The 15581-nt window shown below is 39.7% G+C and overlaps 1 protein-coding gene across 3 annotated transcripts in view; it reads left to right on the top strand.

Moving 5' to 3' along the window:
- The window catches only part of med12 (mediator complex subunit 12), a 39750-nt gene that overhangs the window by 7081 nt on the left and 17088 nt on the right, over window positions 1-15581 (top strand). For all 3 annotated transcript variants that reach the window (XM_034208152.1, XM_034208151.1, XM_034208150.1), the window contains exons 12-33: window positions 307-433; window positions 617-846; window positions 947-1006; window positions 1107-1280; window positions 1495-1639; window positions 4078-4196; window positions 5461-5604; window positions 5691-5851; window positions 6466-6597; window positions 6909-7136; window positions 7243-7387; window positions 7701-7821; window positions 8460-8570; window positions 8809-8922; window positions 9541-9677; window positions 10271-10450; window positions 10773-10844; window positions 10938-11092; window positions 11239-11400; window positions 12074-12275; window positions 12420-12529; window positions 12655-12790. In XM_034208152.1, the coding sequence (XP_034064043.1) occupies window positions 307-433; window positions 617-846; window positions 947-1006; window positions 1107-1280; window positions 1495-1639; window positions 4078-4196; window positions 5461-5604; window positions 5691-5851; window positions 6466-6597; window positions 6909-7136; window positions 7243-7387; window positions 7701-7821; window positions 8460-8570; window positions 8809-8922; window positions 9541-9677; window positions 10271-10450; window positions 10773-10844; window positions 10938-11092; window positions 11239-11400; window positions 12074-12275; window positions 12420-12529; window positions 12655-12790 (3165 nt within the window). The remainder of the gene's footprint in view (window positions 1-306; window positions 434-616; window positions 847-946; window positions 1007-1106; window positions 1281-1494; window positions 1640-4077; window positions 4197-5460; window positions 5605-5690; window positions 5852-6465; window positions 6598-6908; window positions 7137-7242; window positions 7388-7700; window positions 7822-8459; window positions 8571-8808; window positions 8923-9540; window positions 9678-10270; window positions 10451-10772; window positions 10845-10937; window positions 11093-11238; window positions 11401-12073; window positions 12276-12419; window positions 12530-12654; window positions 12791-15581) is intronic.

The following is a 15581-nucleotide window of genomic DNA, read 5'->3' as shown; positions in this document are numbered from 1 at the left end:
TTGAATCCCAATGAAGATTTTGGCTTGCAACGATTATGAAAACAACATAATCGAAATAAAACGATATCAATTATTTTAAAATTATATATTTATTTATTTTGGTTTTTCAGTTGAATACCCTTAAAGTTCAGGGTAATCAACTGTTATAAACCTACTGTTTAATTTTTTTTTTACAAAAGTAAATGGATAATCGTTTTTAATAATCGAGATATCAATTATTGACCCAAATAATCGAGATTATGATTTTTGCCATAATCGAGCAGCCCTACATTGAGCACTCACCTGCTGTTTTCTGTGTGTTTGCAGAGGTGTGGTGAGTCGGAGGTGGTGGATGAGAAAGGCTCCGTGTCATCCGGCTCCCTCTCAGCGGCCACAATGCCAGTGTTTCAGGATGTTCTGCTGCAGTTCCTCGACACTCAGGCCCCCACTCTCAGTGAGTCTTTTTCCCTACATTTTGGTTGTGATTCTCAAATGTGTCATCTTGATCTGATATTAAAGGACTTTCATATCTCTTTGTCTTTGCCTCTTTTTTCATTACCCAGGGCATATTTATTATAAATGATTTGGCTATGGGAACCTGGTATTAAATTATTCAAATCCCTTTTCCCCTCTGCAGCGGAGCCTGGAAATGAAAGTGAGCGTGTGGAGTTCTCCAACCTGGTGCTGCTCTTCTGCGAGCTCATCCGTCACGACGTCTTTTCCCACAACATCTACATGTGCACGCTCATTTCCCGCGGCGACCTGGCTTCTGACTCCCACCTGCCGCGCCCGCGCTCCCCCAGCGACGAGCCCTCCGATGAGTCAGAGCGCAAGGAGCAGGACGCAGGCGGCAACGTCAAGATGGAGGCAAGCATCTGCTGTTAGAGTGTCATGAGTCATTTGTGCAACAGTACTAAATCACAGCGTGGTGTAAGAGGCTAACATGAGGTCGTTGCTTGTTCAACAGGATACCGGTCTGTCGGAGTCCATGGAAATCGATGCCAACTCCAGTGCTAATTTTGACGAGGTACACAAATCATTTAACGTTTCATATTTCTTGTTTTCGTTTCAAATTAAAGTTATTTTTTTTATATGGAATTCCTGAAGTTATTACATTTGCCTTGCAGATGTTCTCTCCTCCGATGCACTGCGAGTCTAAGGGGAGCCCCTCCCCCGAGAAGCCCGCTCCAGAGCAGGACAGCAAAGTCGGCATTAAGGACAAAGGCTTGGACCCGGCCTTCCCTCAACTGTATGAACAACCTCGCCACATTCAGTATGCCACTCACTTCCCTATTCCTCAGGTAAGAGAGCTCACTGCGTGGAAATACAAAAAGAAATGACAAAACAAAACAAACTCCTACATATTTGTATGTTTTCTTGAGATAGCGAGGTTGTGGCTGCATTCCAAGGAAATGTCACAATTCTGTTGCATGTATTCCTCAGACCTTCTGTTTGTCCTGCTCTGCTGCATCCAGATAATGAGGATCTTCTCTGTCTTTTTGTCATTGCTCTCAGGAGGAGAGTGCCAGCCACGAGTGCAACCAGCGGTTAGTGGTCCTGTACGGCGTCGGCAAACAGAGAGATGAGGCCCGACACACTATCAAGAAAATTACCAAAGACATCTTGAAGGTGCTGAACCGCAAAAGCACAGCAGAAACAGGTAAATGTTCAAATCTATGTTATCAGCTTTGACTGATAGTGTAATCTCTTTTATTTATCATTTACTCCTGTTTTACATGACCTTAGTTCTAGGCATGCAGTTTGTATGGCTCCTAACTGCAATTTAAGATTAATATTCAGCTTCTTCTCGGCTACTTTTCATGTTTAATGATAACAATGTTATCAGTTAAATAGCGTTGACGTTTTTAAATATGTTCCCTGGATTTTTTTGGATAAAACAAGTCTCATGAAAGAGATCATATTTTCCCCAAAGTTTTGGAAAAGTCATGCATCAAATATAATTTATATTTTAAATAGTAATACTATAATGATAATACATACTGTATCGTATAGTAATATAGTAAACGTAAAATGGCATTTAACTAACGAGGTATTTTGCTTGTGAGAGATTTGAGTTGCTTTAGCGTGTAGAAGCTAGTAAGCCTACTATTTGATTTGTTTTAGATAGGCACAACATGTTTCAGACCTTATTTTCCTGTTCCATGTTAAAATAAACCATTTTCAGTGGTACCGCTGAGAGTAATTGTTTTGGTCATGGAAAATTAGGTAAAGGTCATGGAGAAGTCATTGAAAATCATTGGTGAAAAAGTGTATGAACCCTGGTTACCAGACAGCAGGTGCTTTATTTTATTTGGATGTTTGTTAAACATCATTCACATGCAGGCTTTCTGACTCCAGCTGTTATCATCCTGAACAAAATCTTTCTCTTTTTGAACACATTTAATTTGTATTCCCTTTCCTTTTATCTGCCCTTCTTAAGAGAACACGCTCCATTTTTTTTTTATCGACCCCAAGGGGGCTTCCATCACTCAATCTTCTCTCTGACCAATTTCTATGCTAACATCCCTCATCTCTACAGCCATTTTATCTCTGATACCTGTGACCTTATTAAGGTGATTTGAGGTTTTCCATCTATAAGTGCATAGATTGGAGTGTCTTGTATCATCTTACCGCATCTGTGTGAGCTGATGACTTTCAACAATTCTCTTAACCCTTAGATGCCCGAGTGACTGGACCCTACACTCTTCCATAAGTATTACAGGGTTCGTACGGTCATTGAAAACCTGGAAAAGTCATGGAAATTCAAAATGCAAATTCCAGGCCCTGGAAAAGTTATGGAAAACAATATTTTTACCAAAGTTTTGGAAAAGTCATGGAAATGTAACTAAAGTTGCGTCAAATATAATTTACATTTTATCTAATCGCCGAAATAATCTGTATACTGCAGGGTAGCTTGTGGATTTACTCCAGGTGGAACTAAAGTCTGATTTAACACTTGGTTATATTTACCATCATTCATCCAGATCTGTGAAGTAACTAAAGGTATTAAATACCATTTATCTCTGAATTGTAGAGGAGTAGAAGAACAAAGTAGTAAAACATTGAAATACTTAATAAAGTACAAGTATCTCAAAATGTTACCCAAGTATAGTAGATGTTAGATGTGACTCTTTGGCATTTCTGTTATTATCACCACTGCTGCTTTAGTTGTTCTGACTGCTAAAATCCTCTGTTATTCCTTAACCGATATTCCATGGGGTCGGGGGCTCGGATCCTTGTCACCTTTTTCATACCCGATGAGTTTGCATCCCTGACTACAGTTGCTTCAGCGTGTAGAAGCTAGTAAGCCTACTATTTGATTTGTTTTAAATAGGCACTACAGGTCTCATATGCAGACCTTATTTTCCTGTTCCATGTTCAAATAAAACATTTTTCAGTGGTCATTTTATTTTGGTCATGGAAAATGAGGTAAAGGTCATTGAGAAGTCATGGAAAAGTCATTGAAAATCATTGGTGAAAAAGTGTATGAACCCTGGTATTAGAATAATGTGTTTTTATGCCATTTTTGTCATTTTGGTTAAGAAAAATCACTTGTATTATATTTTGGTTCACACTAGAAATATTTTATATTTAATTTTTCACTATTTATAATTTTAGAAAAAAAAATTACATTTTGAAAAAAAAAACGAAATGCATGTAGGTTATTTTTGACCCACTTATGGAAGCTTGGGGTAGTAATACAAAAACTACAATTTCTTAAAATTTAAATTTAAAATTTGAATTGCATGATATCCAAAACATGTTTTTTGATGAATAGCTGGAATATGAAATGATAAAAAAATGTAATTACAAAGATACGTCAAGAAAACCACCTCACCGGGTCAAAAAAGACCCACTTATGCATCTAAGGGTTAAATGAAAAGCACAATTTTCCTTTACTTTAAATGCTTTTACAGCAGTGTCTTTTTATCATTGAAGCTTCAAATCGAAGGAGGCTGGGAATAAGATAACAGACCATTGGCCTAACTCCATTTCACGGCTGGCCTGCTCGACAGACTGGAAAAAATACAGCTGACCAGTTATGAGTTGTTGCTCCTTCTCTTATTTTTCATTGTCCTCTCTTTCCTTTATACGCAGGAGGGGAGGAAGGACAAAAGCGGAAAAGGAGTAAGCCCGAGGCCTTTCCCACTGCTGAAGATATCTTCGCCAAATTCCAGCACCTCTCCCACTTTGACCAGCACCAGGTCACCTCCCAGGTCAGATCAGGGAAACCCTTTCTCTCATGACCTCGTGTGTCTCATGTTTAAGAGTATGTGGGAATATGTTAATTATTTTATCAACCACAGAGTTGATTAATGCAAATAACTTTAGCAGCCTAAAATAAAAGAGCTCCCAAGGTGACTCATTTGAATTTAAATGTGATTTGAATATATTTGGATTTCTCTTGAGATGCCTGAATACAATGCAGCAGGCTGAATATATAATGCACTTGGGTGACTGTCACTTAAAAATGCAGCCGGCTGTAATGGAGGATGTCGTCGATCCTTATATCAACACTGTCAAAATTACCCATGGATTATATAATAAGAATTACTTTGCAATTTAAAGTAATGCGCAATTTAATTTGCATGTTTAAGTTCCTTTAATTCAAGTTTAGCTAACAGCCATCCAAGGGTCAAGTCTACGGAGCAATACACATTTAAACATAGTTGCCATGTTTTGTCTTTAAATAGTTTATGTATAAGATCAACTTTTCAATAGCACTAAAGTTAGGGTTGTTGTCACTTATAATTTTATTTAGTGAATAGTTTGTCATTTGTTTCCTTTCTTGCATGAGAAGAGTAAAACCACTCTCCTAATACTGTTAACTTTGAAGCTACAGCAAAAAGACTGTTAGCTTAGCATAAATACTGAAAACAAAGCAAACCGCTTGCCTGGGTCCGTCCAAAGGTTACACATTTGTAACCTTGGAAAATCTGCACAAACTTCAAAATGTTAAACTGAGAATAATTGCTTTTTCCAGGGTTTTCTGCTGTTTTTTTTTTTTTGGAAAGCTTTGTTGATGCGCAATTAATTCACTCTACCTGGCTAGCGGGTTTCCTGTCTTCATGCTAAGCTACGTTAATGTGCTAGTGGCGTAAACTTCATTAACAGAGTGGTGTTTTCTCATCCAAGTCGCCAAGAAAGCAATTTGTGTTAATGTTATGTTAACATAACATTTAAATTGATATGTAGTCAATACACTCTGTTATTTAATCAGTTATTGTTGGTTTATAATAAAAAATCCTCTGTCCTTTTTGGTTCTTTCTGCTTCCATTTGTCCTGTTTGTTTTGCTCAAACAACATAATTCCAGTGGCTGACAAAATATTTTGGCATCGCTTAAATACTTCTGCCAAATGGTGTCAGTGTTGGAGCTCGGCTGAATGGCAGCATATGGTTCTGTCGCAGCCCAGTGTCAGAACATGGACTGAAATATTGTTTTGTATTTTGCATGCTAATGATGTTTTGTGTGTGTGCAGGTGTCCCGAAATGTGCTGGAACAGATCAACAGCTTTGCCTTAGGGATGTCCTATCACCTGCCTCTCGTCCAGCACATCCAGTTCATCTTTGACCTCATGGAGTACTCCCTCAACATTAGTGGCCTCATAGACTTTGCTATTCAGGTACTTCATCACATAAATCCCGATAAATCTCTGTTTTATTCACAGTTGTTTATACAATCCACTGACTGTTAGTGTGTTTTTTGTAGCTTGTGAATGAGTTGAGTCTGGTGGAAGCCGAGCTGCTGCTGAAGTCCTCCAGCCTGGTGGGCAGCTACACCACCAGCCTCTGTCTGTGTATCGTAGCTGTGCTGAGGAGGTACCACTCCTGCCTCATTCTCAACCCTGAGCAGACCGCACAGTGTGATGGGTACGTCACTTACACGCTTTGATGTTTGGCAACAGTATAGCTCAAAACCAGACATGCTAGATATTAGTTTATGCCTTAATCTGGGACTTGTATGTTTTTTTTTTACCAACTGTGATTGAATTCGAACCCTAAAGGATGTTTACAACAGTAAAGTTAAAGTTCTAATTAAATTAGTAAAAATGAAGTTTCAGGTTGTACTGGCAAATTAACTAATTGTTAGTGGTTTGCTTTCTCTGAGCCTCATTCAAGTGTCTTAAATTAGGATTTGTATTGTCACAGGATTGCATGGCACTTCCTGCACCAGCATTTGTTTGAAATGCTGGTAATTTAGAAACTAAAGATGATTCTGGCTTAAGCGTTAGCTAAATGCCTACGGTGTTAAAGAGAAAGAAAGCTCATATAAAGACTCTAATTAAAGTAATGTAATTAAATATGAATGAAGTGCTAATAAAGAAACACTTAATGCTAAGCTATGTTAGTCACTGATGGCTGTAGCTTCATACTTACAGATATGAGAGTCGTTTCAGTCTTCTCAACTAATTCTGAGCAAGAAGGCAAAAAGCATGCCACACATGTCTGACTTTACCTTTAAAACATGTGTTTGCTGTTCTCAGGTTGCGCATCGTGGTGAAAACAGGCGTGAACCCGGCTGACTGTTCCTCTGCTGAGCGCTGTATCTTGGCGTACCTGTACGACCTCTACACCTCCTGCAGCCACCTCAAGAACAAGCTTGGCGAGATCTTCAGGTACATATACATTTCACCTATATGAAAATAGATATCACAGGATAGATGTATTTTTTGGAGAAGGCAATGTCTGTAAAACCTTTAATTTTTTAAACATTTATTTGCACTTTACATCTACACATTTGTATAATATTTGCAACCACTGGTCCAGGTTTTCTTATAATTGCTTCTATCGATCAGTTGTGTACAGTTATTATATTCTTTCCAAACCTAATTTTGTTGTCTGTGTTTAACTTTCTGCGATTTATTGTGGTTTCTTCTCTGTTATCAGTTTGATAAAACCCCTTATTCTCCCCTTTGTGTTCCCTCAGTGAGTTCTGCTCCAAAGTGAAGAACTCCATCTACTGCAACATCGACCCTTCAGACTCCAACATGCTTTGGGATCCTGTGTTCATGATGGAGGCCATCGCCAACCCCTCGGCTCACAACTTTAACCACTCCATGGTGGGGAAGATCCTCAACACCAGCCCGGCCAACCGCTACAGCTTCGTGTGTAACGTGCTGATGGATGTGTGTGTGGACCACAGAGACCCTGAGAGGTGCGTGCTATTAATGTCATTATGTTGCATGTGTTTATGGCTCTGACCGCTTCACGTTTCCTCTCGTGTGTGGACTGTCCTTATATATCATGTATTGATCTTTCAGGGTGAACGATATTGGGATCCTGTGTGCAGAGCTGACAGCGTACTGCCGCTCTCTGAGTGCAGAGTGGCTCGGGATCCTCAAGGCTCTCTGCTGCTCCTCCAACAATGGCAACTGTGGCTTCAATGACTTGCTGTGTAACGTAGATGTAAGTTGTGGTTTCATAACTCTTTAGATTGGATTTGTGATGCAAAGGTTTAATCGGAGTCCCAACAGAGTAATTGTTGCACCTATTCTTTATAAACTATGGCTGTTACTATTATTTGCGCTAACATGGCTGAAAATCAGTTCATTTGTATTTTTTGTAACTAATTTCTAAGTCGGCCAAATATGTTTTTACTTTGACTATCACCCTGCCTTTAAATAAATCATCATATTCCTGTATTTAGTAGTTCTCTGATTACAGGAGATGTATTAATCCTGCATCATCATTTATAAATCTCCTCTCTGTTCTCCTTCAGGTTAGCGATTTGTCCTTCCATGATTCCCTGGCAACCTTCGTAGCCATTCTCATTGCGAGACAGTGCCTGCTCCTAGAAGACCTTGTTCGCTGTGTGGCCATTCCTTCTCTCCTCAATGCAGGTACGGATATTTTAATCTCCTCTCATTACACTACACATTGTCTCCTTGGGGTCCTTGGGTTAATCGGATAAACAGTTGCGCAGAAAAAAGAAGGACATGCAAACATACATACATGCATACAGAGACTTCCATTTTATCCGAGTGCATCAGCTTGGCCTGTAGGCAGGAACCCCCGGCTGTATACTGCATTACTTATGTCAGAGAGGAGAGTTAACGCAGCGTATTTGATCTGGATCCATGAAGCCTCGTTGCGTCTTGTGCGCTTGCCAGAGAAGTGCCTCCCTCTCCCCACTGTTAATCTTTTCTCCACCCTACTTGGAGACAAAGCCCCATTCAGCCGTGCTGTTCGGTTGGGTTTGGCTCATTTTATAACACAACTACACATGCCAAATGCCAACAGCTTTCTCTCAACAGCTTGTGGTAAATGCTTTGTTCTCACTTCCTCTTTCACAACAACAGCTCAATGAATATTCCACTTTATCCTCACTGATGATAGGTCTTATATCTAGGACAAGGTTTAAATGTAGTCTTACTCTAATGTGTAGATTGTGTAGCACCCCTAGAAATGTGACCCCAAGATATGTGATGTTAAATAATTCAGCGCTAATTAATACATTTGTGTTCCAAATCTCCCTCAGCCTGCAGTGAGCAAGACTCTGAGCCGGGAGCCCGACTCACCTGCAGGATCCTGCTGCACCTCTTCAAGACGCCGCAGCGCAACCCCGTCCCCCAAGATGGTGTGAAGTCAGGTAGGAAACACAACCAGAATAGTTTCCTATTGTTTCAACACGTCTTATGTTCCTGCCTTGTTCTGAAAAGCATGGAGTTTTATCTTACACTGGTGTTAGGCGTGCAGCGCAGTGGGTTGTGCGTTGGTGTTGGGCAAGACACTTCACCCCAAATTGCTCCTGTGGGGATTGCCTCACAGTATTGAGTATGAAAGGTTCTAACAAGTGACATGTAATGTACTGTGCTATGTCTTTGCAGATAAATCCTCCGTTGGTATCCGGTCGTCGTGTGATCGCCACCTTCTCGCTGCTTCTCAGAACAGCATAGTTGTTGGAGCAGTATTTGCTGTCCTTAAAGCTGTCTTTATGCTGGGTAAGAGTCTATGTAGTGACTTGTAATGACTTGTTGTCATTCCAACAAGTTTAAGGTCAGAACCTGATGATAAGGATAACGTTAAATGTTCTGCTGTCCTGTTTTCAGTGGCCTCATGTCAGGATTTAATGGAAATATTGAAGGGTTTGGATGGTATGCGATTGTTATCGCGTTAAATTAATCGGGAATTGAATACGCTGTAAAAGCATGCCACTATTGTAGTAAAGTGAAAATAACAACCTGATAAAAAAACATACAGAAATGAACATAAACATACAAATACCACACTCACACGATGTTGCTATATAAGATTTATGATTTATTTATTTTTTATTTTAAAGTTTATTTTTCACTAAAAGGATGTTCGAAGATGTGTCTACCTTTTTGATTCGAAAACACACATGTATACACAACCAACATGTAAGGATTAGTATGTTTAACTGCCATGAAATCCTATTAGGCATATTTCATTTCATTTTATATTGTAGAAAAAATATCTTGAATTACAATTATGTGACCTGATAATTGTGACATTTCATATCACCCCGTGCCTAATTAACACAGTGTGAAAACATGACATACCGGCTGGTGACACTGATCCTCCTCCGTGTTGTTTAGGTGATGCTGAGCTGCGAGGCTCAGGACTGTCGCACCCGGCTGGCCTCGACGACATATCTGAAGGGCGCAATGTCTCCATAGAAACGGCCAGCTTGGATGTTTATGCAAAATATGTTCTGAAGACGATCTGCCAGCAGGTGAGAATATAAGCACCATTCATAGAACAAGACATGATTATGAAAATAACATCGTTAAAATGTTAAATAGAAAATGAATTAATCTGAAACAAATAGCTTTTTACCGCACTGAGCTAAGCGCGTCTCTCGTATCAGAAATGTTGTTCTCTCCGTCTAAAGGATTTTGTGGGAACATGAAGAATTAACTTTCTATTTTTGCTCACATAAGCGCTCCTGCTCTTCTGTGCTATTTGTATATGCAGCTAGCCATATAAGCATAAAAAGTGTGAATGAGATCATTTCTGCACCAGATGTCACTTATGGCACATAGATACGAAGGCCAAAAAGAGAACTGGCAGCAGTTCTGACGTCTGGACTTACTCTGAGACCTCAAGAGACTTCAAACACATTTCCTACCCAGAAGAAACTCTGGCAGTTCTATTCCTGAGAAATGTCCTGTGTTTTGTTTTCATCACCATCCGTCCAGCTTACGTAAAGCCTGTTTTGCATGACTCATGAGTTATGAGTTACTTAAGCTGAAGGGTCATTGAAGTTTTTGACCTTTGTCACATTTCTCACTCTGACACATATTTCTCCCTCGTTGTGTCTTGCAGGAGTGGGTTGGAGAGCGCTGCCTGAAGTCTCTGTCTGAGGACAGCAGTGCCCTCCAGGACCCGGTTCTGGTGAACATTCAGGCCCAAAGGCTCCTGCAGCTCATCTGCTATCCACACCGCCAGCTGGACAGCGACGAGGGTGACAACCCACAGAGGCAGCGAATCAAACGCATCCTACAGGTCAGGAATAATCTCATCGTGTTTGAAATATATTTCTATTTTTGAATCAATAAAGATGATTTAGTATGCGAGAGATGTGTTGGTTTTAAAAACAAAAGGGTAAGCCTTGACCTTGGTTATTCTCTTAAAATTAAAATAACTTGAATCTGCTATGAAGATGCCCCTTTTGACTCAGAGCTGTGATGTTTTGCTGCCCTCTCCTGGCTGACTCAGGGATTGAGGAAATGTTTTCACCAGTGCAATAAACTGTGAATACTTATAGCTGGATGTTGAGAAGAAAAAGGCAGAAACGTTCATGATTAACACTACTTTTATTTCGTAGAATATGGACCAATGGACAATGAGACAGTCGTCCCTGGAGCTGCAGCTGATGATCAAACAGAGCACAAACAACGTAAGTAGCTGTTTTCTATTCATCTTTTGAAGAAGAAAATACTACACGTCTTCTTCAAATGGAAATGAAAAACCCTCGTTTATTTTCCAATAGGAGCTCTACTCACTCTTGGAGAACATAGCCAAGGCCACCATAGAGGTGTTTCAGAAATCAGCAGAGATGAACAGTAACCCCTCAGGGAACGGAGCAGCGGCACAAGGTGGCTCCGGATCCAACAGCACCACGAGCAAGATGAAGCCAATTTTAAGGTATGTAGGTTGAATTACTCATTTTGACGCCATGTATAATCTCATACATCTTTGGCAATAGATCAGACATTTTAAGCTTAACACTTTTTTGGCTTGAAACTAAGTGATGTTGGAATCTAACATGTGGTGTTTGCACTGTGCCGCAGCTCCTCTGAGCGGTCAGGTGTGTGGCTGGTGGCTCCGTTGATAGCCAAGCTGCCCACCTCAGTCCAGGGTCACGTACTGAAGGCAGCAGGAGAGGAGCTGGAGAAAGGACAGCACCTCGGCTCTTCATCTCGCAAGGAGAGGGACAGGCAGAAACAGAAAAGGTTGGTGGCACATTTCTGTAACTCTGTAATAAATGAGATTATATTTATTCTGGTACAAGAGGAAATGTTTTTGCAAATAGAGTGGCTATTAGAGGTTGCGAAAAAACGACCTTTGCTTATTCGCGGTGTCCGCGGGGTCTTAAAAAGAATTAAAAGTTGATAAATCAATTTAGCGAAAATGAAGGCTATTAAAAAGTATTAAACGGCATTTTCCAAGGTATTACATTTTGTAGCTTGTTTTCAATAAGTATATAAATTGTCCAAAGAGGTTGTAAACTACAGTCTGCCTGAATGTAATCATTGCGTAGGTGTGTAGTGTGATTCTGTGTAGTTTATTTATGGCATCCCGTTGGACTTGACGTCATCTGAACAGGACATCGCACGCTCACTGCTTGATAGCACGCGAAGGTCCGTTTACGCCGGTTGCTAAACAACATCGTTATGGGGAAATGCAAGTTTGTGTCCAAATGGTTGGAAGATGAGGAGGAAGGACAATCAATACTGTATATAGTCAATGTGAGGTAAAGTGTGTCGCCAATGTAACCGGTTAAAGCTCCAAGTGGCGATGAGTTCTTAAAATGTATGGAAAGGGTCTTAAAAAAGGTCTTAATAGGTATTACAGGATTCCTGCATATACCCTGTTATTATTTACATTATGTGTTTCCCTTTTCAGTATGTCTCTGCTGAGCCAGCAGCCATTCCTGTCCTTGGTGCTGACCTGCTTGAAGGGGCAGGACGAACAGAGGGAAGGCCTTCTCACCTCCCTGTATAGCCAAGTGCAGCAGATAGTGACCAATTGGAGAGAAGACCAGTACCAGGACGACTGCAAGGCAAAGCAGATGATGCACGAGGCTCTGAAACTGCGACTCAATCTTGTAAGAACTTCTTCATCACCACGACCAGCTTTACTGCTAACATCCCATATAGAATGTTACACTAAGTTGTCATTATTGTGTACCAAACATTAGATTCGATTAAACATGTAAGGTGACTAACAGTACTGTTTCTCTCCTATCAAGGTGGGGGGCATGTTCGACACGGTGCAGCGCAGCACCCAGCAGACCACTGAGTGGGCGGTCCTACTTCTTGACATCATCAGCAGCGGCACGGTGGACATGCAGTCCAATAAGTGAGTGTTGACAAAAGAGACACTTCACACATTATTTCCCTGATTGGACACTTTGGTTATTATTTTCCAGTTCAATGATCCGTCACTTGATCTGCATGGCTCTTATGTTTGCGTCTCTCCAACAGTGAGCTCTTCACCACAGTGTTGGACATGTTGAGTGTTCTGATTAACGGCACGCTGGCTGCTGACATGTCCAGCATCTCTCAGGGCAGCATGGAGGAGAACAAGAGAGCCTATATGAACCTGGTCAAGAAGCTCAGGGTAAGAACAGTACAACCTTTTTTTAACCCATAGCCAAGGTGTGTAAAGATATGGTCCTATTTCGAAGATGTAGTGCTTATATTGTATTTACAGTTGTTGCACGTCTATTCATTCTGTTTTGAGGCAGGTATTCCTGCGTAGTTGCAGATAAATATTAGGGTACTATAAGTAATATACTACTTGTAGAATCATATTTCAGTGGTGGGTTGTTTCTGACTCATGTGATTTAAACATTAAGACATCTTTGAACTACATATGTCTTGATCATGCGGTTAACCAACCCAGTCTCACGGCATTTCGTGTTCACCAACACGATTTTTAATCTATTGATTCGTGTTCCCCAACACGATTTGCCCCTTTTTTTTCGTGTTGCACAGCACGATTTTTTTCGTGTTGCACAGCACGATTTTTTCCGTGTTGCACCGCACGATTTTAAAAGCAATGTATTTCTACTGCCTGCAGCACGTCTTTTTCTCCGGTCGGGTCGAGGAAGACCTGAAGCTGTGTGGTTCATAAAAACATGTTCTTACTCAATATCAAGCCACAATTATTGCTTTTATTTGAAATCGTATAATTTCGGACTTTTGTTGCCGTCTGTGAGGAAAATAAATGGGGCTCAGAGCCTCAGAATACTGAAATCTGTATTTTTTAAATATTTTTTTCCTTCTAATTTGTTATTCTTTTCAAAATAACACACTGTTATTTACTCACCAATAACACACAATTATCCTTGATTTTATTTATTTGTTTAATTCCATAATCTCGGGCTTTTTTGGCGTCCGTCAGGAACTGAATTTCAAAATAAAATATCCGGAAACAGACGTAGGACTATAAGGGACATTTCGAGCGTCATTGCGATTGTCAACATTTCTGAGTTTAGGATGGCCGAAGACACTACACTACCCATAATCCCCAGCTATCGTTTAGGACTACAGTCCCCGTAAGGTTACGCAGAGCGTCAAACAGCTGTGTGAAATGGAACGAAACCACGCCAGACTATCCAAAACTGGAATCGAACGCCCCCCCCCAGAACTACACATGCTGGATGCTGGCTATTGTGTTTCGCCAAATGTTCTATGGGACGTCTCTACTGAACGTTTTCGTTTTTCCCACAATTAGAAGTTGCCAGTATTAAACACATTGGTGTTATCAAATGTAAAACATATAATTAATAAATGGGTGAAAATCGTTTGTGTCCATAATGCGCAGCATTAATACCCACATGACAGCTCATTGTTACTTTGTAATTCTACTCCACTACAATTCAGAGGTTAACCTGGTATTTTTACTCCACTGCATTTATTTGAGTTACTTTGCAGATTCTGATTAATGTTGTGAAATATAAACAACCCTTAAATCAGACTTTAGTTACACCTGAGTAAAATTCAGGTAAGGTGATTGTCAAGTGCCAACAATCAGGAGAGATATTTGATAGTTGGTGCTTGAGAAGACTAAAAATGTATCTGCAATTGACATGAATGGAAACGAGTAATAAAGTATATTCATTACTCGTTATTCTCTACTAATAGTTCATTAAAGACTGTATATTATGGCTATTTTGCACATCCCTTTCAAGATTTTCAAAGGTGTATTGACATATCATATACACAACTACGGTGTAGTTATGCAATGAATGAAACACTTGGGTCACAGGTTCCTCAACAGTGCATTACAAGACATCTATCAATATGTGTGTACCTCCACCATTAAACTGTCATATTCTGCACATTTCTTATTCTATCTACATACATAAGAGGATAATTCATATGTATAATATCAGTTAACATAAGTGCTTCAACATAGTGAACATTGCAGGAAAGCAATATATTAGACGTTAAGTACTTTGTCAGGCTTAATATTTATCTGTAGATAGATACCCCCAACGTTTTTTTCTTATTTAAAAGAAGACCTTAATCTGTTATTTAATGTTTAAATAAAGGTTAATTCGTTTTTCTGTTTTGCACCTCCTCCTATTAATATCTTTGTACATTCTGCACTAAACTGTTTTATTGTAGAGATCACTTTATAGTATCTTCTTGATTTTTTATATTCTATATTTCTATATTTATACTTTCCCCCTATGAAAGTATGTACTCTTAATATTTTTTTAATCAAACACAATAATTCAATAACGTGCTTTAACCACTAGATGCACACAAGGTACACAAATGTTTTCCGGATTTCATATCATATAAACACCAAATCCCAGCATGCATTGCGGCTAAAACATCCAATAAGCGAGCTTAAAACCATAGCTGAGGATCTTGGGTAATGCCTATGTCCGGTTATTTTTATTTTGAAATTCAGTTCCTGACGGACGCCAAAAAAGCCCGAGATTTTGGAATTAAACCAATAAATAAAAGCAAGGATAATTGTGTGTTATTGGTGAGTAAATAACAGTGTTATTTTGAAAAGAATAACAAATTAGAAGGAAAAAAATATTTTAAAAATACAGATTTCAGTATTCTGAGGCTCTGAGCCCCATTTATTTTCCTCACAGACGGCAACAAAAGTCAGAAATTATACGATTTAAAATAAAAGCAATAACTGTGGCTTGATATTGAGTAAGAACATGTTTTTATGAACCACACAGCTTCCGGTCTTCCTCGACCCGACCGGAGAAAAAGACGTGCTGCAGGCAGTAGAATTACATTGCTTTTAAAATCGTGCTGTGCAACACGAAAAAAAATCGTGATGTGCAACACGAAAAAAAGGGGCAAATCGTGTTGGGGAACACGAATCAATAGATTAAAAATCGTGTTGGTGAACACGAAATGCCGTGAGACTGGGT

Source organism: Gymnodraco acuticeps, unplaced genomic scaffold (assembly GCF_902827175.1).
Source record: "Gymnodraco acuticeps unplaced genomic scaffold, fGymAcu1.1, whole genome shotgun sequence".
Taxonomy (NCBI): Eukaryota; Metazoa; Chordata; class Actinopteri; order Perciformes; family Bathydraconidae; genus Gymnodraco; species Gymnodraco acuticeps.
The sequence above is the reverse complement of the archived record's forward strand: the minus strand, read 5'-3'. Positions and strand labels throughout refer to the sequence as shown.